Source organism: Cylas formicarius, unplaced genomic scaffold (genome assembly GCF_029955315.1).
Source record: "Cylas formicarius isolate icCylForm1 unplaced genomic scaffold, icCylForm1.1 PGA_scaffold_10__41_contigs__length_53128322, whole genome shotgun sequence".
Classification (NCBI taxonomy): Eukaryota; Metazoa; Arthropoda; class Insecta; order Coleoptera; family Brentidae; genus Cylas; species Cylas formicarius.
Window position 1 is genome coordinate 39843134 of NW_026844214.1, and position 26777 is coordinate 39869910.

The window sequence follows — 26777 nt, forward strand, 5'->3', positions numbered from 1 at the left end:
CATTGCGTGGGTACCATGAACACTTTTGATTTTCCGGAATTGTTTCAATGTTTTCAGGGATGTTATTTTGATGATTTTTTTTTATATTTTACATGGGACATTCTGTATCTATCTCTGGTGGATTTCGAAATATTGGTTATTTTCACAAACGATGACAGATTAGAAGTTTACAGAAACATTTTGAAAAATTAATCATTTACATAAAAAGGATTGATTTAAATTTTTTTCAACCATGCGACGGTGTCACTTCTGCGAAAAAGTTTGTTCTTTGAAATTTTAAATTAAACGTATTATTGCTATATTTTTCGATTCATTTTGATAAGTTTTGTAACACATTTCTGTGTCTATCGGAAACAGTTTTTCAAAAACGAAAGTCGCATTTTATTTATTAAAATTAAACCTTCATGTTCTATAATGTTGTTTAACGAAATGCGTAAAAATCTTATCAGCAGTATGATTGAGTATCCCTATGTCTTTATTGTGTTTACAGATTATTACAAGTCATCTATCAAATGTACAAATACATCAAACATGAGTAACTCTACTTAATGCTACATAACTTATTTTGCTTGGAATGTCGTGGTATCCAATGGGCCCTGCTTCACAGTCTGCACAGGTAAGGTATTTATTATTTCCTACAGTATTAGAAAAACCCACATTGTGGAATGTGAACATATCCTTCACTTCCCAAAATAAAGAAACACTTTCAGTCTCTGGATTTGTTTCATTTTCTTTTTTCTGTTTTATTAAAGGTAAACTACACTAAAAATAATTGCCAAAATTTTAATAAATTTGGAGCGACTATTCAGGAAAAATTGAAACCCACCTCCAAACTTGTAAAGGAGGCCGTTGAAGGCGTTAAAATAACCGATTGACAGAATCTACATTTTACAGACCCTTTATTTTTGCCATCTCTTATTTCCGACTCGTAATTCTCGCTGCAATTAGGCATTTTCTTGAGATTAATTTTCTAAAAAAACGTCCATAAATTCAATAAGCAGTAATTTGACGCAGTACGGTTAGGGTTCTTCTTCTTCTTTCCAGCTTCAAACAAATGGGGTTTATGATAATTAAACAAAAACGAATAATGCTAGGATCAATCGACCAAATTCGGAATGTTGCTGCATGAAGTTAATGATCCAAGGAAGTCAAAACGAAAACTCATGTGGAATTCTGTGGCTAGCATTCCACGGTTCACGTTGATTCTTGTCCACTGCCTACAGAATTCTAATTTTCAAAATTTAAGACTTGTTTTGGGTCAAATTATTATTGTGTTCGATTTTAGTGAAAAGATAGTGCCTTTTAGTGATATAACTGTCCCCCGGTTTCGTTGTTTACCCTATACACGTCGGTAGCCAGACCGGATGGGCTCGGTGGTCCGTGGTGGAAGCGAGGGAAGCCGCGTTTTTTATAGTACTGATTAAAAAACTTTTATCGCGGACGAGTGTTAGTGAATGGGTCGATCGGTGACCAACACGAATCGTTAACTTAATTAACCTACACGTATTAATGTTGAACATTGTTGTCACTGTTCGAATGATCTTAGTAATTTTGGCCAATTGATCTTAAGAAGAAAAAGAAAACTGATGTAGGTTAACACAAAAACAATAAAGTCAAATTTTTATTAATAATGGGTTCAGAACAGTCTAGTCAAATTAATGTAGAAACCCAACTTAAACCCAAGGATAAATCTTATTTAAGAAGGCAACATACTATTGCGAATCCTGGAAGCAATAATATTTCAGAATCAAGTGATACTATTCGAACAGGGTCTGTTTCTCCAGGGCTTAGTGTGTGTAGTGACGTAGATCTCCCTTATATAAGTTACACAGTTAATAGACCAATTGGAGGTACGTCGCAACAATATTGGATAAGATGTCTTTAAAAATTAAATTCTAGATTCACCTAAGTTAGCTAACAAGCAACTTATAAAAAGCAAGTCCACAACCACCAGAAGACTTCAATCATCGAAACCTGCACCAAAATCTAAGAATTCACGCAATATTGTTGTTGTTCGAGAGGCTGAAACAATTTCAAATGTAACAGATAAAGATCCGGATGTTTTACGCTTACAGAGCATACCAATGTTTTTGCCAATAATGAGGGCAACTTTGAGCCTTCCTGCGGCGAGGGATCCAGAGGTATTAGAAAGGCTGGACCCAACACCTATTAGAAACCTATGTTTGAGATATCAACATCATTTGACTTCTTCTGCCAATCTTGTTGCAACTGAGCAAAACTTATTAACACAGAAAATCAGAGAGGTTGGTACTTTCTCTACTTTCAATTAGGTCATCTTTATTTTTTTATTTCTTTTATCATATTGCCTTATATTCATTATGCATTTCATATTTTTAGGTGGATGCTGACATCAGCAAAATTGTAACAGTTGCAACAGATAACCAGAAAAAGTTTGCAAAGTATGTAGAGAAATTTTCAAAAGTGCAAGAACTATCTCACCAATTGAACAGGTGTCATATGCTTTTAAATGAAATCTTGGAATCAATGGAAACTTTGAATAATCATTTAGATATTGAAGACAGACTTGAACCTTTTGTGTGGACTACTGGATGAGATTAGGTTTTACATGTTTAATGGTTGATCTCATTAATTATAATGTTTTTCATATTGTGCAGTTATAAACAATTTTAATTTTCTGGGGGATCACTTTAATATTCTGAAAAATTGTTAAACATATTTACAGAGTTAATTGTAAAAAATATAGCATCTGATTTTTTTTTTAAATATAATTGTATAAATTATGAAATACTCTCATCTAGCTTAGGTATATGTTGCATAATGTTTGAGGCCCTCAAAAGAAATGTAGAAATATGCTACAGAACGTTTTATTTAATAGTTAACTTTGGTACATTAGGCAAAATAAGTCTTTTATGAACTTTAATGGAAATAAATATTTAAAGTAATTACAAAAATGTACAAACAACTTGTATATTCCATATTCCCAACTGTACGCTTTCAACATAAAAAATAATTCTTCCTGAAGAAGCAACAAAAAATATAGAATATTTAAGCGAGAGGAGGATCATCATCATCATTTAAATCTTGACCAATCATAACTTCATCATAATTATGATTTCTTCTATGCAACTTGCTTCTAATCCAGGTTCCTAACTCATACCTTTTAACTACATAAATACTACATATCACAATTATAATTAAAAACAGTGGAATTAAAATGCCAGCTATGAGAGATCCATTTCCTCGGTTGTCAGCCAGATCAGAACAATCAGGGTTAATCGGTAGAGGTATACATTGATTATTTTCCTCGGTGTAGTTGGGGAGGCACTGACATTTTCTACTAACTGGATCGCAATATTCCTTCTCTCCTGAACAAATTTCTGATCCAGTTATGTCTGAGCTACATTGTTTGGCAACTGAAAGCATGAAATATTTGTCTCACAAATATAAACAAAAAATATTATAGACCTCATATACTTCAAATCAAATTTAAAATGGTAATTTTTTTTATAGGTTAACTTAATTATTTTTAACCCGACAAGTAAACCCACGTTCTTACTTATCATAATTTACAAAAAACTACTCACCCTTACTTAAAACCTTTACACAAAATAGGCACAAGCAAAAAAGGGCAGCATTTAATCCTACCATGAACATTTTTCAAATTACATTTCTTTGTCTGATGCACCCAAATTTCAAATTTAAAGAATCTAGTAGATTCGTTCATAAGTGCAGTTTACCAGTGTTATCATCATGATACGTTATCTAAAGCAAAGATATGTAAATACTATTAGTTGTGTATCGAAAATATAATCGACCAAAAATAAACAAAAATTAAGCCGGTTTTAAAAGAGCGAGGCAGGACCATCGGTTGCTTACTTAGTAGAAATGGTACTGAAAAATTGAATAATTGAATTCAGTGTTGTGTAATTTAGAGCACTTATTCAATTTATTTTTATGAAATAATTTGAATACTTCCTCTTCAACGAATAATGTCCCAAACTAAACAAAGATGTCAAATTTAAAAGCGCCCTCAAATAGAACGGACGATTTTAGAACTTGAGAAGGCAACAGGGGTGTATTGTATTTCGTATTTTTTGATTATAAATCTATCTATGTAAGAACGCTTATTTCTATGCCATAAAAACAAAAATACACACAAATGGAAATAAAGATTTTTTTAAAAATTATGTCTAGGGTAGCTTTTTTGTTCGATTTCTCAAACTTTAAGAATCTTTAATCAGCTATAAGCAAAAAGAATCGGGAAGTGATAAAACCCCTCAACCTTACAAAACCAAAAATAAGTTCCTAAATCGGAACTAAATAAATCCTGGATTTGGATACTTCCTCTTCAACAAATAATGTCCCAAACTAAACAAAAATGTCAAATTTAAAAGCAACTTCAAATAGTACGGACGATTTTAGAACTTGAGAAGGCAACAGGGCTGTATTGTATTTCGTATTTTTTGGTTAAAAATCTATCCGTGTAAGAACGCTTATTTCTATGCCAGAACAAAAAATACACACAAATTCAAATAAAGGTTATTTAAAAATTATGTCTAGGGAAGCATTATTGTTCGAACCTTACAAAATCCAAAAATAAGTTCCTAAATCGGAACTAAATAAATTCTGGACGGTTGTTTCTGGTGTATTGTGGTTAAAATATTACATGCCAATCGCAATTATACTAAGCATATAATAAAAATTTGAAAATTATTTATCTGTGACCAAACAATTTGAAAGTGTAAAGTTTTGTAATTGAGTGCTTGTGTTGAACGAATTTAGAAGTTTGCTCTTATTGATATTTGAAAAATGAGCGTTAGTGCAGCTTCTACAACAACCGCTGTGGAAGATGAAATTGACGATTGCGGGCCACAACCCATTGGCAGACTTGAGGTGAATTGTATTAGCTCTGGTGAATACAATTCAGAACTTTTTAAATTGTAGGGTAATGGTATTAATGCTGGCGACATAAAGAAACTTGAAGAATCTGGATATCATACAATTGAGTCTGTGGCATTTGCTCCAAAAAAACATCTTTTAACCATCAAAGGTATATCTGAGGCCAAAGCGGACAAGATATTGAGTGAAGCATCAAAATTAGTTCCCATGGGTTTTACAACAGCAACTGAATTTCATCAGAAGCGCGCCGATATGATAACAATAACGACTGGTTCAAAAGAACTGGATAGATTATTGGGAGGAGGAATAGAAACTGGCTCAATAACAGAGATGTTTGGAGAGTTTCGAACTGGAAAGACACAAATTTGTCATACTCTCGCCGTTACTTGCCAGGTCTGTATACTAATTAATCCCTTCTCATGCAGTGAGGAATTGCATTCACCTCACACCAGCAAAGCTTTTATCCATTAAAGAAGGGTTAGAGCTTCAGAATTCTTAGCCTGGGCTATATTTGACTGTAAATAAACCAGTTTTCTACAACGTAGAGATGGAAATTGTAGTTGAAATCCAAAAAGTCTAATTATGTAATACTTGTTAACAAAAATATTTCTTTTAGTTACCAACAGAGTGTGGAGGTGCAGAAGGCAAATGTCTTTATATTGATACAGAGGGTACATTTCGACCAGAGAGGTTGCTGGCTGTAGCAGAACGCTTCAAAATGAACCAGCAAGAAGTTCTTGATAATGTCGCTTATGCAAGGGCTTATAATACTGATCACCAAACCCAGCTATTAATCCAAGCATCAGCAATGATGGCCGAATCTAGGTAATTGTAAGTTAAGAGAAAGCAACAATCCTACAACAGATACTTGATTAATATAATGAGAACAAAAGGTACTACTCCTTCCTCGGTACCGTGCTGTACTAGAAAATTTACCCATAAGAATTTACGCTATCTCTAGAATCTCTAAACTGGTTTAGTTTTTTTTCTTATGACATTACCTACTTATCCCATTTACTATGCACCATATTTTCTAATAACATTAATAAATATTTTCCTCTTAAGCATAAATATAAACCCCTGGTAAATTGGTATTCTGAATCACTTCGAGAAAAAAGAAACTTTTTGGCAACTGTAAAAAGACTTTCAAAACCAAATATGTACTTAAATTTTTCAAAGAAACTTCCACAGGCTACTGTAATACTTTTTATAAAACTTCTGAATTCCTCCTGCGTCGGCTTTTGCTAAGTGGAAGTTGCTGACGTTTCGCCAATCATCCTGTTGGTTTCTTCAGAGATATATATTAATATATTGTTTGAGAGGGGTGCTAATGAGGGGTATAAACACCGTCTCGGTTGACTGATTCCCAAATTGGTGACAGGTAGAGACCTGAGTCGCGGTTAAGATAGATAGGTTGTTGATAGATTTCTATAGACTCTCGGATTTTTCGTTGGTAGAAGAACTGATTACATGCAAGAATTTTAGTTTAATCCAATAAAATTTTATGCCCGGTTTCATGAGTGTGTTCGACAACAGCTGACGAGTTTATTTGTCCTCTCATCAGCTGTTGCCAAACAAACTCATGAAACCGGGCATAAAATGTTATTCGATAAAACTAAAATTCTTGCATGTAATCAGTTCTTCTACCAACGAAAAATACGAGAGGCTATGCGATCCAGTTTCAGTCAAGCTCTGAAGAAGCCAACAGGATGATTGGCGAAACGTCAGTAAATTCGACTCAGCTAAAACCGAAACAGGAGGAATCCAGAAGATTTGTAAAAGGTATGTACTTAAATGTTCAAAATTCTGGAGAGTGTTTTTAAAAACATCTATTTGCACAGAAGCCGAAATAAAGTTTTATTTGGACTGGCCGATACAAAGGCTGGAATAATTAAGAGCACATTTTACACTATGACATTCGAATAAAAAGAATGCGTTATCTTCGCTTAGCTTTGGGCTTCGTCTGCAGGTTGGGACATATAACTATATTAAAGAATTTGCTCTTGCCAAAAAACAGGCATTTAGTACTTTTATTAATTATTTTGAAAATAAATCTAGAGATTCTTGGAGATTAATAAATTATTAAATAAACAACTGTTATTCAAAACAACTATTCTAACATAGATTGTGGCAATTTAACCTCCACTTTACTGGCGTGGCTGAAAATATTTTTGATAGAATTCTTGATCCATCCTCGACTCATTTCTTTGAAGTTAACAATATTCTCGGGAAACTTTTTGAATTCCCTTTTATTACAGATGATATGATAATGAATGCAATCCACTCTTTAAAAAACTCAACAAGTCAAGACGTTTTTAATATTAATAGTAGAATAATAAAAGATTCTAAGCACACTTTAGTGCCTGTATTGTTACATTTATTCAACATTTCTTTAACTGCCACATTTCCAGATCAGTTTAAATCCTCACCTAGTTTAAATCTAAAACATGGAGTCCCTCGAGGATCTGCCTTAGGACTATTTTTCTTCATTATTTACATAAACGATTTAAACGAGAGTAAGAAACATCTATTTTGCATTGTTACATTCTAAAATATATTATGCAGTTATAGTATGGGGAAATTCTAACCACGCAATAAGGGTTTCTAAACTCCAAAAAGAGGCAATTAGAATTCTATTAAATCTCAATTACTTAGAATCATGGTCGACCTTATTTTTCTAGTCTGCGAATAATGCCATATCTTCAGTCTTTATATATTGTACATTTAATGAAATCCATAGAAATAAGACAAACTATATTTGACACTCAGACATTCATAACTTTTCTTCAAGAAATTCTCATCTTCTGCGAGTACCGCGTTATCGTTTATGTAAAACTAAAAATAAATCATTAAATCCATTTTACAATACTCTTCCAACAAATGTTCAAGCTTTAAGTGTAAAAGCTTTTCAGAGGGCAATCAAGTCGGTGTTTGTTAATAATTGCTTCTATAGCAGTGATGAACATTTTAATTATAAATTCTATTTGGCGCCATTTGTCGTTTTGTTTGTCTTTGCTATATTTATGTACTTATTTGTACAAACTGACATGCTACATATACATAATCTATATTACGTGGTTAAATTAATAAACCAAACTGAACGTAACTGAACTATATCTAGGATAAAACATGCCTGCTTTCACTCTGTTTATTGGTAAAATTAGGTTTTTTTCATGAACTTCAACAATATTTTGTCTCGAACAGTTTACAGTTGCGGATCTGTAATGGATGTTTATGTTTTGATTTTTTAGGTATGCTTTATTAGTTGTAGACAGCGCAATGGCCTTATATAGGACTGATTATTCTGGACGAAGTGAATTGTCTGCTAGACAAATGCATTTAGCTAGATTTTTAAGAATGCTTCTTCGTTTGGCTGATGAAGTAAGTAAATTTTACAATATACACAATTTGCTTCCTATTTTTGTTATAGTTTGGAGTGGCAGTCGTAATAACAAATCAGGTGGTGGCTCAAGTAGATGGAGCAGCCATGTTCAATGCGGATCCCAAAAAACCAATTGGAGGCAATATAATGGCCCATGCTTCCACGACCCGCCTGTATTTAAGAAAAGGTAGGGGTGAAACACGTATGTGTAAAATTTATGATTCTCCTTGTCTGCCTGAAGCTGAAGCTATGTTTGCAATTAATCCGGATGGAATAGGTGATGCGAAGGAGTGATTGATCTATATGAGTTGTTTAATATTGTTTTCCAGCTTATCGTTTAGTTACGTCTTGTGTAAAGTAGATTAAAAAAATAGATTAAGACAATTTCAATACATTTGTATTTTTCTAAGAATAAATTATTACAGAATAACAGGTATTAATTAATCAACCGATTATTAATTATTATTATCAAAAAAATTGGCTTTTGTCTAAACTGTCTTGGGTGGTCCCATAAACAGAATCATGATGATTTATGCCCCATTCGGTTTTTGAATCTTAATGATCTTGTTTGTAATATCCGAAAGAACTGTCATTGGAGTATCGCCAGTCTCACATAGTGCACACAACTAACTTTAGACGAAAGAAAGTTTCTTGATCTAGAGTATACCTGAAAGGGTGGGATTAAAATGAAATGAAATCAACAATTTAACCAATATAAGTATTTTTATTGAAACACTTTTTGTTTAATACAGTAGTCGTAATATGTAGGAATAACACATTAAACAAAAAAACAGCGATCGCCCGATCCCTTACAACGAGATCATCGCCATATCTTTCAAGTATTTCTGATTTAATAGTAATAACTTAATTAAAAACCTACGTTGAGACCACAAGTTAAAAATTAACCAACGCGCGGTTAACATTAAAATCGAAGAGTCGCCAAAATATCCCGGATACGCCCAAAGAAGCATGTGTTATAAAATCTTTGGAATGTTTTCAAATGTTTGCCTTTAGAAAATTTGAAACGAATGTTAACCCAAACTAACCAAATTTCTGTGTTCGAACCGAACCCTCGATTTTTAACAGCGGGTCGACTAATTAGAAGAATCTAAAAAAAATTAACATAATAAACTTGTTCCTATTTAACAGGAAGGACATCCAATATAAAAGGGTCAACGTGTTACCCCAAAAATCGATTAATCCAAATATAAACATTACTCTACTATCTGATTTAATAGGCTTATCACAATAACAATTATATTTACAGAACGTTTCTTGGTTGAAAGGTAAAATCGGGGAGAGAGCAAATTGAATTATACAGTTTGTTCATGCGTTTGATTGTAATTGGTTGGAAATTGTTTGCTATTCGAGTGAAAAAAAGTGCAGCAGTTTTATAAACTATCCTTTAAATTGACTTTATGAATGGTTACCGAAGCCTTGGTCATTTGAATTATAAATATAAATTATCAATATAAAAAAAAAACAGAAAACCAATTTTGATTACCAACAATTCAAAACTTGATCAATTTATCAGTTGTAGGGTAGGTTTAGCGTAGGTTTCACCTTTTGCTAAATCCTAATGATTTATAACTTTAGCATGGCCCTTAGCTTGGTCCAAATAGATTTTTAAAATGTTAACAATATTTTGTCTTACCACATTTTACCCCAATATAAGTGTCAGAATTTTTTGTCTGTTTATAGGTTCATATATTGATAAAGAGCTAAAAACAAAAACGCAATATTGACAAAATAGGTGAAAAAATCGCCTGCTATGGAGCTTTTTAAAATTCTCGATAGAGACGTACTAAATGAATCCTTACGGAATTAATATATTTCAACATATGGTGAAAGTTAAAATACTATAAAAGCATGGACACACGACTTTTAACTTTTTTAGCCCTCGGTATTGGATACTAATGTGGTCATTCAAAAAATGACCATGATATTGGTATTTTTGAATAAACGATTTTTATATTTACATGAAAAACTGATGCAACTTGTTTTTCACGACTTTTTCGTTCGGATGCGGTGGCGGCTTGAGATCGCTTTAGGGGGGTGGGGAGAATTTACAATTTAAAAAAATATACGTACGTAAGGATTGTAAGTTTGCAATCGATTTGTTTCAAAATTGCAAAATTTTGTTTCCTTTTTGGTAATATAATCACATGCCAGTGACTCGCACTTTCAAGCAGTCGAAAATTGGTATCGATTCGCTTAATACTAAATTTAATCCTTCGTGTGCGAAACGCGGTTTAGTTTGAAATGCAACGGACACAATTTATAAGAATTTTAACAGGTATTAGGCACCAATATAATTGCAATATAAAAGCCAAGTGAATTATTGTCGTCGAAATGGGATCTTATATTCATTCGTATAACCTATTCAGTCGTCATCCTTTTTCTCGGGTTTGAGATCGACCATTGCGTGGAGTTCTTCTGGAGTATATCTGCAAATCAAGAATAAAACTATGGAGAAACAGTAGCTTGAATCAAAAATTAATATTGTTTTTGCATTTCTATTTTTTAAAATTATAGCTAGGCAACTAATCAGACGCATATTCAAATTTGCGAAAATAATACGTTAAAATCTTAAGGTTTTAAGATGTTATGTTAAATGTTAACACCGGAGAACCATAATATAGCCTAGTAGTTTAGAGTAGTAACCTTCATTTATACCTTAACTTACCTTCAAAATATATTTCATCAAGAAGATTTGGCTTTGATATTGTTGTGGTCATTGTAAAAGTGCAAAGCATTTAGCGATTTTTTTTTTCAGAAACGTAAAAATAAAATACAAATTTGATGTCGCCTCAAAAAAAACCCTATAAAAAATGGAATTCGCAAGGCTATCAACACAGTCATAATTGAAACATTCGAGAAAATATACAAGGTGGTACCTAGGAAACGCATGTTTTTTCAAATAATCACAACATTGTTTATTTCCAAGAGAACTTTGTTTTAATTACACTTTGCTGTCGAATTTTAATATTAGCCAAGAGTCACCCTTCGTCGTGGTCGTACATGGAAAAGTGTGTTTCACGCTTTCAATAATTTCTTCAACTTTCAGCTTCTGTATCGTGCTTCCCCGTCTAGTGAGCAGACGAAATGACTTTAAGAGTGGTTTAGTACTCCCAAGCTGACAATGTGCGAACATTAAGAAGGCAACTTTTGGTTGACATCATTATCTTGTATGACTGACGAAATTCTGAAGAAGCTTTCAAAGAGCGGCAAATAAATTTAATTAAAAAAAAAACTTGACCCAAAAAATTCAATAAGCAATTCTCGATTAAACTCGTGAAAATATGCCTTAGTAAAATGTCGCTCATTAGTGGTATAGGGGGCATAGGGAGGTTCTCATAATTGTTATTTTTCGATGGCTCAAGCTGTTTTCAATGAACTTTTTTTGATCGATTCTTCGGTAACGCTAATGTATCTTAATCAGCACTATCTTACTTGCGCATATTTGAAATTATTGAGTTTGTAAAATATTTTTTTGAGATACCAGCGGGAAAATTTGCAATCGGGAGTTTTGAAGATAGGTATTACGATTATGAGTGATGATTTCTAAGTAAAAACGGTACGTGACAATTCGCAGAAAAAGATAATCAAAATCAAAAAACTGTTAGCGAGAAAACTAATGTTATACTTGCAACCAATTTTTAGTGGCCGATTCTTCATGGAGGAATTAAAATGAAAATATCTCGAAACAGGTGTGTTGTATTGAAATAATAGTATATTATTCAACAAGTGCGGTAAACGGCACTCGGATCTGTGGGGCAAGCAACTCACGTGGTAAAGTGATGCTTTCCGCACGCTAGATCGGTGTATAATTAGGCATTTTACAGAAGGGAGTAAAAAATATTTGTAATTAGAAATCATCTTTCATAATCTTCAAAAAAAAAATTATATATTATATATCACATGTTCTCCATCTCGAAAAACCAAGTTTTCATGTCGCAATTTTAAAAACTGCCTCAGCTATAACAGAAATAACAATATCGAAAACTAAAATTGAACACATATAAAAATCTTACATTTTAATATGACATATTTGGCACATTACCATTATTTAATCTAGAACAGCTTTTTGGTGCGTTCATTAAGGACCAGCCTGTATACATTTTAAATCGTAATGCATTACCTAGAAGAATGAAGAAAAGTAAACTTACCCCAACAGAGTTTGCAAGTCGCAAACGAAACGGTAAACATACCGTTTTCCAGCAGTCTTATGTATTATGTTCTTGTCGTAATAATACCGGAGTCCACGGGACAACTTTTCGTAATTCATTTTCGGCTTGTTTTTGCGGATGCCCCATCGTCTCGCCACTTCGTCCGGGTCGGTCAGCTTAAACTCCCAACCGTCCCCTGTCCAGGATATGAACCCTTGACACGATTTGTCCGTGAGTAGTTCCAGGAGAAATTGCCAAAGTTGAATGGGACCGGATCCTAAAATGAAAGAGAAGTTATTGATATATATATATATATATATATATATATATATATATATATATATATATATATATATATATATATATATATATATATATATATATATATATATATATATATATATATATATATATAACTCGTTCTAAACTGAATGGCAACAGTGTGAAAAGGTGGGCACATTTTACAACAAAAAAGACAGTTAGTAATTTTTGACTCTGTTATTTGCTCTGTATTCTTACTGAAAATTTTATTTTAGTTTGACTTCTTAAAAAGCTTAAAAAAAAGCGCATATAATGAAATTCTTGTCCCATTTATTATGGGATGATAACATGTAAGCTATATAAAAAAAATGGAGACAAAGTTATTCCGGTTCCCTTGCTTACTTTTAAAAGCACAGGACCGTTGTATTGTATTTTCAAGAACAAATAACAACGTGCTTAAATTAAATAGAAACAATTTGAGTTTTGTGTCAAAATAACATTTGCAGACCTAAATATATCTATCGACTTCCTTTGTTATATACTTGGGATTGATCTCCTTATGTAAGGAAATCTACTATGTTGATATTTTAGAAATAAATACAGGGTGATCAAAGGGAATATTAAAATCGATGTATTTTTTTTTCAATTCAACAGTCCTTTTTATAAGTGGCATTTTATTTTTAAAAGGGATAATTTTATATCAGGTCGCTTATTTGAAACAGTTGTATGTTTCAAAATATTAGCAATAAAAATGTTTCTCCATTGCAAAAATCCTATGACGGCGAAACATGGCGAAAAAAAAACAATGAAGCATTTTAGAAACGTCACTTATTATTTTGGCTTTACTGTGACTTTTTATTATTTACATTCTAAAAAATAAATATACAAATTATTTTTTTTATAAAACGGTTTTATGAAGTGCTTAATTCTAATGGTATCACTGTGCATTGTGGGTTCTTGTCCATCTGGATATCTTTCAGCAAATGCAAAATGGTTTTGATAAAATTTAAAAAACGTTTAAAACTTTTTAAGAAGGTGTCCTCTTCTAAATGTTGATTATGGGGTGTGTTCAAAAAGTAAAGTTTTTATTAAAATTTATTAAAAAGTATTTATTTAATTATCAAAATTAATGTTGTCTGTCCCCTTCAAAGTAATCAATCCCCTCCAGATATAATACACTTGTGCCAACATTGTTCCCAATCCTCGAAGCACTTCTGGTAAGCACATTCTGGTATAACCTTGAGTTCTTCCAGCGATTTTTCCTTTATCTTCTTAATCGTTCCAAACCTCCTTCCTTTCACGGGTTTCTTGAGTTTTGGGAACAAGAAAAAGTCACAGGGGGCCATATTCGGTGAATATGGTGGCTGAGCCATGATTGTTGTTTTGTTTGAATTGTTTTCCCAAAATTCCGGACATTTTCTTCGTATTGCTTCTCGCAAACGGCACATAACTAACCGTACGTCCTTGTGGTAAGAACTCTTGATGTAGTACGCCACGATAATAAAAAAAAACAGTAAGTAAAACCTTGACATTTAATCGAACTTGACGTGCTTTTTAGGTCTGGGCTCTTGATTTCAACGTCATGATTCGTCACCAGTTATGACCGTTTTGAGTATATCAGGATCAACATTGATATCTTTTAACAGCTATTGTGCGATGCTCCTTCGATGATCCTGTTGTTCAAAAGTAAGCAGCTTCGGAGCAAATTTTGCTGCTACATGTTTTATGCCCAAAACTGCTGAGAAAATTCATGGCACGAGCCAATAAAGACGCCGATTTCTCTAACAGTGATATTTCACTTCTTCAATGTTTTCATTCGTTATTGAAGTGCTGGGGCGTTCAGAGCGAGGCGTCTTCTCGGCCATCCTCGAACAGCTTGTATTACTTATGAACATTTTTTTTGCTCAAAGTAGATTCACCATATGCCGTTGTCAATATTTCAAGTGCTTTGTCGAAGATCAAATGTACATGGCTTGCCCAATTACAAAAGTCGCCTTACTTTTTGAACACAAATCGTACAATAAAATATAATTTTTCACGTAAAATTCAAAATATGGCAAAAAATCTTTTATTTACAATAATAAAGTTGTTACTTTTCCACGAATACACAAACATCCTGTATAAATAACAATATAATATTTTCAAAGTGTAAAAGAATCCAGGTTTTTGAATATTTTTTATAGATTCTCTGATAAGTCATCCCATAATGACGATTGTCGCCAATAAAACTAGTCAATATATGTGACAACCACTTATATATAACTTTAGAAATAATTATAAATAATGCCTGATGGCTGTCCGTCTAACTCAAAATAAAATTGTCTCACAGTTCGATAAATAACGTTCACTTTTCACTGTTTCTTACCTCTATTAGCCACGAATGGTAAAGTTATAAATATACCGAGAAAACCACGTGAAACTTACCGGTAAAACAGGGACCTCCCGCATTTTGATTATTCGGGTAGCCGCTTATCATGCCATTCTGTAACATCGGTTTGGTGTCCTGGCTGAGTGCGGTCAGTTGGTCTCTGGCCAAACCAGCAGAAAGGAACGCCGGATGGGTGTGGGGATGACCGTGGGCTAATGACAAGTCGTGGTTGTGACCCCATTGGTCAGGAGCGCTGCCGCCTCCGCTCGGAACAGTTTGGAAAGGCGAATTATCATACGGAGAAGTGTAAATGTCTCCGTAACCATCGTTGTACCTACCAGTACCTAAAAGTAGAGAAGGGAAAAGTTATAACTTGTCTAATATTTATTTTCAAGAAATAAACTACATGAACGAATCACTTAAATTCCCTTTATTCTGATGAGGTATGCAAGAATAATCAGGGACTCGATTTCTTAACTTAAATTATAACTAACATTGGGATAACTATTCAAAAGTGCCTACCCATTTTCAGTAGAAATGATTAATTAAATCAAGTCCTTTTCTTAAGCGTCCCACCATATAGCAAAACACAATTCTTCTCCAAAGATAAATTGAAATTAAAATCGAGGATAAAGAAAATAGAAAAACTTCAATTTTGAAAAATCACAACCAGTTCTCGAAACCAAAACAGAATGAATCGACAGCCTGTAAATGTAAGAATTTTACATTCTAAAGTATTTACTTGGCTGGTTTTGATCTAGTATATATAAACTTTACTTATAAATTGATTTTTATTTAATCAAAAATAATAATAATAATAATAATAAAACAATTATTAACACAATGCAGACAAAAAAAGTAACTGTAAATAAATGAAAACAATGGGTTACTAAATCTATGCAAGTGCTGTTGTAGCCCAAAAAATATTAGAAAATACGTTCACAATTAATACTAACAATACAAATAAAAATATAATACATAAATGAGTGTAAATAATGAAACAATAACTGTTATAAGCCAGGGGTTAATATGCAGAAGAGAGAGACGAAAAAGATAAAAAAGGATTCGAATAAGAGAAAAGTACAGTATAAAATATATACATTTACAACTCCATTGAATTATTAATGTTATGATAACAGTGAGATAAATGTGCCTTCAGGTACGTTTAAATGTATTGCAGGATCGTGTAAAATCGATAATACTAAATTTTAAATACGAGGCAACACAGTAAGAAAAAAATCGTCTCAATCGATGTTTAGGGATAGTAAAAATATCTTTTAGTCTACCTTTATGTAACTGGGACCAATAAATAATTTTAAGAATCTTGCAAAGGATGCAATAAACCGAGATGTATGCCTTCTTCGACGAATGCGAAGATCAACCTCAGACACAAGATTTAGAGCTTCTGATTTAGATAGTGCCTATGCGAGTACCGCATTTTCAGCGCAGAATACGCCATCTTTAATTTTCATCCAATGTGTTCCTTAAATCTTAATTTATGAGCTAAAAATCAATTTTTTCATAGCATTTTTAGAGAAATGTTGTCTCGATTTACTCGGATTAATCTTGAGAAGACATTTTTTTGGCTCCAATGTCACGATTATTTTAGTCAGTACTAAGGTCTATTTTATATGAATCAAAAGAATAATAAATCCGAGTGTCATCTGCACACATATGATAATCACAGTATTTCAGGGATTTAGGAAATTGTGAATTAGTAAAGAACCTACACAATTAATATAAAGGCAATTAATCAAAAAATTCCTATTTGTTGTACACCTCAGTGACCATACTGTAAAGGCGGTCCCCATCCTCGGTCATGCTGCACTTACCCGTAAAACAAGGTCCACCCGTACTCGAAGGATTGTTAGGATAACCCGTAATCATCCCGTTCTGGATCATCGGTTTCGTATCCTGGCCCGGGTGCGGGTGGTGCGACAACGTTATCTCGTGGGTGTGACCCCATTGATCGGAACCGCTGCTGCCGCCGCTCGGTACCGTTTGAAATGGGGAACCGTCCGCGTACGGACTACTGCCGTACGCATCGCTATATGCTTCGCTGTACCTTCCTGTACCTGAAAAATCAATTACAAAAATCTGATTATAACCTCGTTTACAACCTCAAATTTGCCACGCCATCTATATACTTATAATATAATAAATCGTAAATATACAACAAATACGAAATTGTGCTGAACCGCCATGATCAAAGTATCGGGTAAAAGAGAAAAAACGCTCCTGTTCTCTCTACATAAAGTTAGTGTAAAAATATATTTTTTTGTATTTTGAGTTTTGAGAAATATCTTAAAATTAACTTCAAATTGCCATAGTTCTTTTCCTCCTCGATAAGTTGGCGGCATTAAATTTGCTTGCACGCTACCATCATCTATTTATTTTTTTAAATACGATCCTGGTTTTCAATCATAATTGCAAAAAAATGGATGCTCAAAGAAAACAAAAATAAATGCAGGTTCATGTTCGTGTGAATATTTCTATAACTCGTCTAACATTTGCCAAACTAACATAAATTTATTTTCAGCACGCTCTAAATTTTTTTTCTAATTTAACCACCATCGTAACATTTACCATCGCCGGTATGCCAGCACCTAAATTTTGATATCCTCCGACGTACCTGCCAAAATTTGATAGGCTTCTTTTGTTAAGCTTTAGATACCAAGAAAACTGCAGTGAATTTAAAAATAAGTAAGTACTTTTCCTATGACCGACCATTAAGGTACATTTTTGCCAAACACTACGAATAGATTAACCACGCGGCCGTCAGAACAGAGAAATGTCAAAACACCGAAAACCGGTGACTAAAGTACCTAAAGTGGCTCGCGATGATCGGTAGTATCATATTCCTAAGCGAAAGAGATGCGGACGCGAAGGGAAACCGTGGTTACATACCGACGTTACTCCGTAAACATTTCTCTAGACTTCTCGGCTATCGTTCGCCAGGATTCGTTTCGTCGGTTCGGCACGGATAATTATACTCCACCAGATAAAAACGTAGAAGCTATGATGAAAAAACGCCAACCTAACCAAAAATCGTTTTTTATTTTGGTCGACTAACGTTTGTTAGTTCATTTTTGCACATTTAATTTAATTTAAATCAGCATAAAATATAGAGCAGAGCATTACAGGTAGGTTATGTTTGTTATGTTCGTATTCTATCCTGAGACCTTTTAGGACATGAACATTTTAAAAATTTGTGTTCATAATCCCCATCTTAAATTACAGAAGTATGCTGTTTTGAGACATTTACACAAAGAGGAGAATCGACGACGAATCTCAAATCTAAAAATTACAAAAAAGGTGATGAGAGATAGAAGTGATCCATTTAATCTGCAAGAGCGGAGTTCTTGAGTTGTTTTGGCTAAATGAGAAGCTAGTTCTCAATTGGGTCCTACCAAAGGAATGTTGGCGAGGAGTACTTGCGTGCAGCCAGTCAACAGACTCTCAGTCGATGTATAAAAGAGTATAGTTCAACAACTGTCTAATCATTGGATCTGTTTTCCCCAAACTGAACAAGGAAATGCTCAAATTAAAACAGCTTTTATGGGAAAAGGTGGATTCCCAGGAATTATTGGCTGTATATATAGGATTCATATAGCAATCATCACACCACATGGAAATGACACATGCACATAACAAGTGGACGTCACGGATTACTAACTGACGCATTGGCGTGCTTTGGTGATTGGAAACTCAATATGCTGCAGATAAGCTCTACATATTTTCATTTTCTGCTCTTCACTATGCATAATATGTGATATATCAATCAATTTTTGTGAATGAATATGATCTTCAGCACTTACTTTATTTTTATGCCAACTTATGGATGTCGAGATATATTTTAATTATATTCGTTTGCTTCATTCGACGTCAAAGGAATATATTGGTTGTTAGAGGATTCAGGATATGCATTACAATCCTGGGTCATGTGACAAACCCGAAGTACTGTGAAAAGATGCATTGGTGTTTTTAAAACTCGATTTAGATGCATAATGGGGGATGCGCAAACTATGTTATACTCCTGAAAAAGTTGGCAGAATTATTTATGTATCTGCGGTTTTGCGGTCAGAAATTGTTAATAGATATTTTAGACTTAGAATAGAATAATCTGAACTCGTAGTACGTTGTAGCACAAAAACATATCACATGGAAACTATTTATAAGAAAAAATATTAACACAGAAAATTAAACTACAATAGTGCAGAACCGGAACTAATTTAACGTTTTACATAACACAAAAATATTATATAATAGCATATGTAGACACTTTTAAATTTAAAAAATTATTTTGACTGCAACCTCTCCAATAATTGTGAAAACAAATCACCGTACGTAGCCGAAAGCGTTTACAGAGTTTAAAAATGCTCCATCACCGAAATATTCTCTCCTTCTTCACATAAAACGAATTATAGAGTTCCAGCCCTGACGTCTTAAAGTGATAATATCGACACGCTTGATCCGTACATAATTGAGTGTTTGAGAGTAGGGAGTAAAAAATTCTTTATGGGACGATACTCAATCCAAAAGTAGCCTCGTTTACCCTATGTAACGGAGACATACAGTCTTTAAATTATTTATATTCCAAGTTTTGTGGAGATTTCGCATTCACTGGATTGAGAAGAATTTGTGTTGCGTGAACCGTACGTATTTTATACACATAAAGTCATTATGCGTTGGTCATAATTAAATATTAAACAGTTATAACAATGGCGTATGAAAGAACGACACGGTGGCAATCAGCTAAACGCGATAAATCAAATTCAATGCCAAATCCAGGCGGTGATTCATCGAATTCTATTTACTGGCAAGTGCGCGTCGACTTTTGCCCGATCGCCGGCACATCGCAATTGGACGCGGGCATAGGTTCATTTGTTCGGTAGGCGGTCGCAGCCTCTCAAATACACGTGGAGGGGCGGACCGGAAGGGGACCAATCGCAAACGATCACCTCTTTCGCGGCGCCGCATTATCTTTCGAGAGGAGATGCGAAAAACAAGGTCACCCTCATTTTTCGAATTCCCCACCCGTATCATTTTCCCTATAGCGTTTTGCATTGACTTTTGTCTGCATAATGATACTAAATCCATTTCTAAGTCGGACGTGGGGTTTGGGCGAATTCCTATGACAAGGAAAGGGAGGAATAATTATCGATTATTAAATGAGTGACAATTAGGTAGATACGCTTATAACAGTGACTTTGATATTTTTACTCTATCTAAAGCTACGTCCGACGAAAAACAACTTTTATATAGTGTGACGCGTCAAGTTTATTTTTCATTTTTAAGGCCTTGTAGATATGTGTATGGAGCTGTGTGTTAAAACGCCAAATCTATAGGCTTATTTGAAATTTAAATTTGACTACGTATAACCAACTACTGGATCACATCGTTGGATATCATTACATAAAGAATTAAAATTAGAAACAAATTTAGAAAACTGGAAATACAGCAAATACGAAAAATACGCCCTAAGGAAGTTGGAAGAAAATTATAATTTCTACCAAAGTCAATAAAATGACAAATTCATGTCTACTTGTGACTTAGGTTTTTAAAAAGAGTCTACAAGAGAGTATTCCTAATGCAATTCTCCAATCGAAAATAATGAATTATGCACTTGATCAAGAGTGCGCAAATTGTCACTTTAAGACGTCAAACAAGTTTTCTATTCTCCAGTCTAAAATAATGAAGTACGCATTTGATCAACAGTGAGCAGAGTGTCACTTTAAGACGTCATTTTCCTTAACCACTGTCGTTAGATGCTTCGGACGTTTCCGAAACTTTAGACACTGGTTTGGGAGCGATCAGATATTTAGATAGATTTTAATTTAGTTTGACGATCAGTTCTGTTCGTCATGTCACATGACGCTCAGTGAATGCGTTCGTGCTGTTTTGCGAAAATGTACTCAAAAAATAATATCATAGAAAAATTATAGCAAGCAAACATGTTAGGTTTATTAAACACTCGCTTCACTCGCTCAAAACAAATTTGTCACTAAAGTGTCATTTATCCAACCACACTATACTAAACGAAATTTGGTACTAATTGATGGCATAAAAGAGGAGAGTTTTCAGATATGTTTCAATTTTGTGTCGCTTCGGGTTTCACTCGAAATGGGTCCGGGTTTAAATTTTAAATCGGACATCCTATATATGTTTACGTTGTTGGATTTCTGGATCAGAATGCAAAATATTTTGCATTCGTTGACATCCAGAATAATCAAACAAACAACCGTCCATTTCAAGCAGAATAAAATCAAATCATGTACATACCTACAGCTCTATACATAATGGAAATGTAGGTAATCAATAATCGTCTCCCTAACCGCAACTATAAGCGATATATATAAAATAAAATAACTTCACTCCGAAAAGGCCTAGTTCATACTAAACCTCGACGACTTAATCCCATTCTAAAATTAATACTATAAATCTATAAACTGTAGCAAGTAGCAGCAGCACAGTTTGTTTAACCAAGTCGAAAATAATTCTGCGAGCGGATGCGCTCTTTTGAAAATTAATTATATATTATCTATATGTATACCACGAAATATATAACAAAAAATAATACGCGCAGAACTTTGTAACGTTCCCGTTGAGATAACAGGAAAGTAATATTTGTAAATTTTAACTGAGAGGGTGTTAAAGTTCGGATCTGTTACGAGTCAGTCGTTTACAGGGCGGAAGTGTACGTCACCAATGGATACGTCGCACACACTTGATGTTTTTAAATAGATAAAGGTGTTAGAAAATGATTGCTTGTGTTTTATTTAGGAGCTGGACGTCGCAAGACGCGCAGATCTTTTGCAGTAAAGAAATAAGGTATTTCCTATTTGTTAGGTTAGGTTCACTTGGTAGCGTTTGAAGTCAACAATGCATATATTAAAAATTATTGAACAAAAAAATATTTATTTTTATTTACAATGCCTAACCCCGGACCCCGTTATTACGTATATATTCTGTTGCAGAATGTGGGACAATAATAAATGATGACAGCAAGACAAATAATTCATCAATTTTTGTAAATTTATAAGAAAATGGACCATTTAGGTTAAAAGTAAACTAATTTGGGTTAATTTCATAGTAAACTAATGAATATTTACTATGTTATGTATTTTTTTAACCGCCTCAATATTATGCAAACATTTAATACCCTTCACTGGGTGGAACTAAATGAATTAAAAATGTATTAATTTGCTAAATATCTTCACCTATTATTACAATCAGTTTTTACCAAAGCATGCCTTTTCTTTCCAAGTTGTCCCAAAAAATATTTTAATTTAATATTTCCACTTACTATATGGAAGAAGATTTTTTGGAAAAATGGACAAAATTATTTGAAAAGACAAATATGAATTATGGTATAAAACTGAAGTGATTCCAGGTTAAGCGATGATAGCAATTTTTGTTGTTTATTTTCCTGTTTTTTTAAATAATTTTTACACGTATTTAGAAGAATTTCATGCATTTTGTTCAAACAGATTAAATAATAGAAAATAGATAATAGACCTATGCAGTGAGGATATAAAGTTCTCTCTAACTTTTGAACTGTTTGGTATACCGCGATTACATTTTCATAAGTCAAAGACGGCTTGGCATAGTTCATAGGGTTTGATTCGGCTTTTTAGGTAATACAGTTTTTGGCGGTAAATAATTTAAAAAATAACAAAAAGAATAAATAGTAATAATAATAATCTCGCTTTTACAAAATGAATTAATGGAATGTGTTCAAAATCGATGTGTAAATTGAGCATAAAAAAGCCTTCAAAATAAAGTGTCATGTGGCCCACTATTCCGGAAAAAAACTATAAAAATAATATATAAGTATAACTATAACTATAATAATAATAATAATATATAATAACTACGTCAAGCCGTCGAGAATTATCCCATATAATACCATCCCAAATTTCATCGCAATATACCGAATGGTTTAAAAGTTAATGGGGGGAGAGCGACGGTCTTAATTTCCTCACTGTATAATAAGAAGCATAGCAGTTTTAAATTTTAAAAAGTATTAATCATACTATGCAAAAAGTTGTATAAAAACACTTTAGCCACAAGTATGGTTCGGGAAAACCAGGGTGAGTGCTTAAAAAACACGCGTGTTTGAAGAGGTGTATAAATGTGTCGCTACGACTATTAAAGTTTTCACTCACTGGGTGACATGACCATTAGAACTGGCAAACGTTAAAATACCTTCAGTGTTTTAAATCTTCGAAAAATTTTTAAACGCTCCCAAACCGTAACTAAAGCTTTTTTTGTTTTCGCAGAAAAACTCTTTTTTTTTCTTGAACTTTTCTATTATATTAGCATTTCGGAAACATCGTGTATAAAGCCGTTTCGCAGAAGTGGGTTGCGATCTGGCGTTAATAAAACAACACCCCGTATAGGTATTTCGTTCAAATTCACCAACCAAACAGCTTCGAAAGAAAGCCAAGAAAGCCGCGTTCTTATAAGGTTCTCTCACCGAAGTGCATGCGGCAGGTGGTTGTGAACGAATGCACCTGTCTCTGGTATACACACCAGTTTGTATTTTTAACTGAAAACTTGCACTTGCTCGAGCTGGTTCGATATAAAAGTAGTATCACTTTGTCGGGCCGTTTTATATTGCAAAAGCTCGACTAATGCGCGACCGTTTACGCATTTTCAAAGGCTCATTACAATGGGCTTCGCAGAGGTTTTTCCTTCGGGAGCTTTTGAAGGAAGAAAAAAAAAGCGCTTACGTAAAGGCTGCCCCTAATCAACTTTTTGCCCGTGCGAATAGGTATACCTAATGCGTTTACTAATTTCGTTTGAAATTACATTGCGAATATTGAATGGGCGTGTATTATAAAAAAACTATTTTTGCTTCAAAGCCATTCCGAGTTTACATGCAACAAAACCATATGGACGTAAGAAGAAAATAGATAATAAATCTTCCTAACATCTAGATGCGATACCGAGTGATCAAATCCTTTAAGAGGATATGATACGTTGGTATGGTCGGTTCATGGAAATAAGAAAGTGACCAATTGCTTTTGAATGGTAGGTGGTCATTAACATACAATGCAACAAGATTATTACCTAAAGTTTCGGAATTTAAATTCAAGTAAAATTGTGATCCGTAATAGAAAATAATTTTACACCTGTGTTTAATATGCTTTGGTTTGGTATACTACTTAGCTTAAGTTTATTAGTAATCATTCTTAATTCGTGTGTTGTTGAATCGTGTGCGAATTATGCAAAATATGTGCGAGTCTAGTGTATCTCAGGAGACGCTCCAGTCCAAATGTAGAAAACACTATTCTATTGAGACTAAGGAAGTTATAAACAATGTTTATTTGATTCTCATTGAACGTGGTGCCAGTAAGCAAGCATTTTTAGAAGAAACGGCCACATTGACGAAAGTTCCAACATCAACTGTATGGAAAATTTTGAATAATCCCATTTCAGCGAGGAAAAAAAGCGAGAAAGAAGCGATGCTGACATTTTCTCGAGTACAGATGAAAGTGATCAAGATATAATACTGCGTAAAATTTACCAGTTATACGAAGAACAAGGCGTGCCACATTAGATATCTTAATTAGGAGGCTTGAAAAACTCAACTCAACTGATAAGTGTAAATCAAACGCGCCATCAAAAAGAGGTAAAAGAATAACTATTTTGCATGCTGACTCTAAAGATGGTTAGATTCCAAATGGACTTTATCTGTCTGCGAAAAATATTAAAGGTTTTTCTCTGGATTACCATGAAGACACCACCGCTGATTTATTTGAAAGTTGGTTTAAAAACAGACTAGTTCCAAACATTCCTCCTAATAACGTAATTGTAATGGACAATGCAAGTTATCACAGTAGACAGTTGACTAAAATCCCTTCCTCATGTGACCCAAAAGCAACAATCCAAAACTACATGTGTAATAACGACATTTACTTTCACGAAGATTATACCAAAAAGCAATTAATTGAGGTTTTACAAAGCTTGAACCTACAAAATGAATACGTTTGTGATAATTATGCAAAAAAACCTAGGGCATACAGTTTTAAGGCTTCCACCTTACCACTGTATATTTAATCAGATTGAACATGTTTGGCGTCAACTGAAACCTGCCATTCGTCGTAACAATGTTTGTCCCCGTGTTAACTCCAATGTCCTCAAATTTATAGAAACCGAAGTTTTTAACATCCCTCCACAAAGTTGGGCAAATTCTGTTAAACATATAGAAAAAGCAGAACAATCGTATATCCAAATTGCAAATAATATAGAACCAATAATAATTACAACAGGCGATGATAGCGATAGTGATACTGATATATTATATGAATAATTTTAAGTAATTTAAGTAGGTAATAAAAATAATTTGTAATTTTATTTTAGATTTAAACATAAATACATACATAAATAAATAAATATTGTTTAGTATCTTTCTTAACAAAACCCCAAATAATTAAATTCTAAGCAAAGTACGGACCTGTTCGGCCATATTTATATATACAGCTAAGTAAATAACCGTAAATAGTCATCCAGTCAAAGGAAAAATTTACCATTTTTAGTGGAAGATAAATTTTCATTTGTTCCAGTTCCGTGATTGGAATCTGATCGGCGGCAGTTATATAGAATATCAGAATAATAATAAAAGTTAAAAAAGAAAAACCAGTGGGCCCTATCAATAATTTTACTTTCATTAAGGTAAAAATTGTCCAACCTGCTTTTAACTATATTAACGTTAGAAAATTTTGACAAACTTAACGAAAATTTGAGTCACGAGTGATTTGAAAAGTTTACCAAACGTGTTGCATACTATACTTTTCCTACGACCGTTAGTTTTTGGGTATATTTTTGCCAAACAACACGAATATATTTACTGACGTGACCACCACAATTGACAAACGTCAAAATTCAAGCCGTGCTGTAAAATTTTCGAAAACATCCGATTGCTCCCAAACCCGTGCGGTAATGTCCAGGAGATGTCCAAAGTGGCTCGGATCCATGGAACAAAAAACTCATGTGGTAAAGTGACGCTTCCCGCACGCTAGAACGGTGTAAAATCAGGTATTTTACGGAAGGAAGTAGAAAAAACTCCCTTATTTTTAACTTCACCAAAAATAATTCAAAATAAACTTTCATAAAAAAGAGGTTGTAATCGATTAGTGGTTAAACATACAGAGCGTCCCCACTAAAATTGTACATTTTTTGAGACAAACCGGAAACGCGATTTTTTATTATATTCTAAGCATGAAAACGTTGAACAAAATATTAGAAGCTTACTATCCGTTATTTCTTCTATTGTGTGTTGAATGAGTTGCCAATATTTTCTTTGGTCATTGCACAGATCGGTCTATATCGTCTCTACCTTTACCTTGAAGCCATATTGATCTTTCTCTGTTTTCGTTATTACGGTTATAAAAATTGTGGTTAAAGTAATTTTTCTTATGGGCTGGTTGAAACGTCCGTTTTGAAGTGTTTATATTTTATGGTCCGATTTTAAAAATTTCTTTTCACACGTATGTCGGATTCTAAATTAAACTACCATCAGGAATAAACAGAAACTGCACAATATACAAACGAATGCTCACCCACAATAAGGTTTACATCTCATTCCTAACCACGAAATCATCCTATACAAATTACGTTGTCGAGTTGCTGCATGAATAACCCATTCCTTTATGGGCGGAGACAAATCTTTTACATAATTAGATTCAAATGCATTTGCCAGTGTTAGAAT

The 26777-nt window shown here is 33.5% G+C and overlaps 5 protein-coding genes across 8 annotated transcripts in view; 2 read left to right on the top strand and 3 right to left on the bottom strand.

Moving 5' to 3' along the window:
* Nucleotides 1-441: 441 nt before the first annotated feature.
* On the bottom strand, nucleotides 442-1022 carry LOC132706533 (guanine nucleotide exchange factor MSS4 homolog). Its single transcript, XM_060677911.1, has 2 exons — nucleotides 827-1022; nucleotides 442-762 (listed from the first exon to the last, which is right to left on the bottom strand). Exons 1-2 carry the CDS (start codon nucleotides 950-952, stop codon nucleotides 526-528), a joined length of 363 nt encoding a protein of 120 aa, XP_060533894.1. The 5' UTR covers nucleotides 953-1022; the 3' UTR covers nucleotides 442-525.
* Nucleotides 1023-1583: 561 nt separating this feature from the next.
* Nucleotides 1584-2788, top strand: LOC132706129 (BLOC-1-related complex subunit 5). Its single transcript, XM_060677274.1, has 3 exons — nucleotides 1584-1850; nucleotides 1900-2264; nucleotides 2359-2788. Exons 1-3 carry the CDS (start codon nucleotides 1631-1633, stop codon nucleotides 2572-2574), a joined length of 801 nt encoding a protein of 266 aa, XP_060533257.1. The 5' UTR covers nucleotides 1584-1630; the 3' UTR covers nucleotides 2575-2788.
* Nucleotides 2789-2935: 147 nt separating this feature from the next.
* LOC132706137 (uncharacterized) lies at nucleotides 2936-4481 on the bottom strand. 2 transcript variants are annotated; one of them, XM_060677296.1, is made up of 3 exons: nucleotides 3859-4481; nucleotides 3567-3744; nucleotides 2936-3395 (listed from the first exon to the last, which is right to left on the bottom strand). In XM_060677296.1, exons 2-3 carry the CDS (start codon nucleotides 3634-3636, stop codon nucleotides 3028-3030), a joined length of 438 nt encoding a protein of 145 aa, XP_060533279.1. In that variant the 5' UTR covers nucleotides 3637-3744; nucleotides 3859-4481; the 3' UTR covers nucleotides 2936-3027. The 2 variants fall into 2 exon arrangements, with proteins under 2 accessions (XP_060533279.1, XP_060533270.1); XM_060677287.1 differs by having other exon boundaries at nucleotides 3567-4481.
* A 136-nt stretch (nucleotides 4482-4617) lies between these two features.
* On the top strand, nucleotides 4618-8687 carry LOC132706123 (DNA repair protein RAD51 homolog 1). Its single transcript, XM_060677261.1, has 5 exons — nucleotides 4618-4875; nucleotides 4927-5274; nucleotides 5498-5706; nucleotides 8133-8262; nucleotides 8312-8687. Exons 1-5 carry the CDS (start codon nucleotides 4792-4794, stop codon nucleotides 8555-8557), a joined length of 1017 nt encoding a protein of 338 aa, XP_060533244.1. The 5' UTR covers nucleotides 4618-4791; the 3' UTR covers nucleotides 8558-8687.
* A 289-nt stretch (nucleotides 8688-8976) lies between these two features.
* LOC132698681 (protein C-ets-1) overlaps nucleotides 8977-26777 on the bottom strand; it is a 185857-nt gene continuing 168056 nt past the window's right edge. For all 3 annotated transcript variants that reach the window (XM_060664876.1, XM_060664889.1, XM_060664881.1), the window contains 4 exons: nucleotides 16894-17136; nucleotides 15118-15405; nucleotides 12433-12709; nucleotides 8977-10710 (listed from right to left, as the gene is read on the bottom strand). In XM_060664876.1, the coding sequence (XP_060520859.1) occupies nucleotides 10647-10710; nucleotides 12433-12709; nucleotides 15118-15405; nucleotides 16894-17136 (872 nt within the window). In that variant the 3' untranslated portion in view covers nucleotides 8977-10646. The remainder of the gene's footprint in view (nucleotides 10711-12432; nucleotides 12710-15117; nucleotides 15406-16893; nucleotides 17137-26777) is intronic.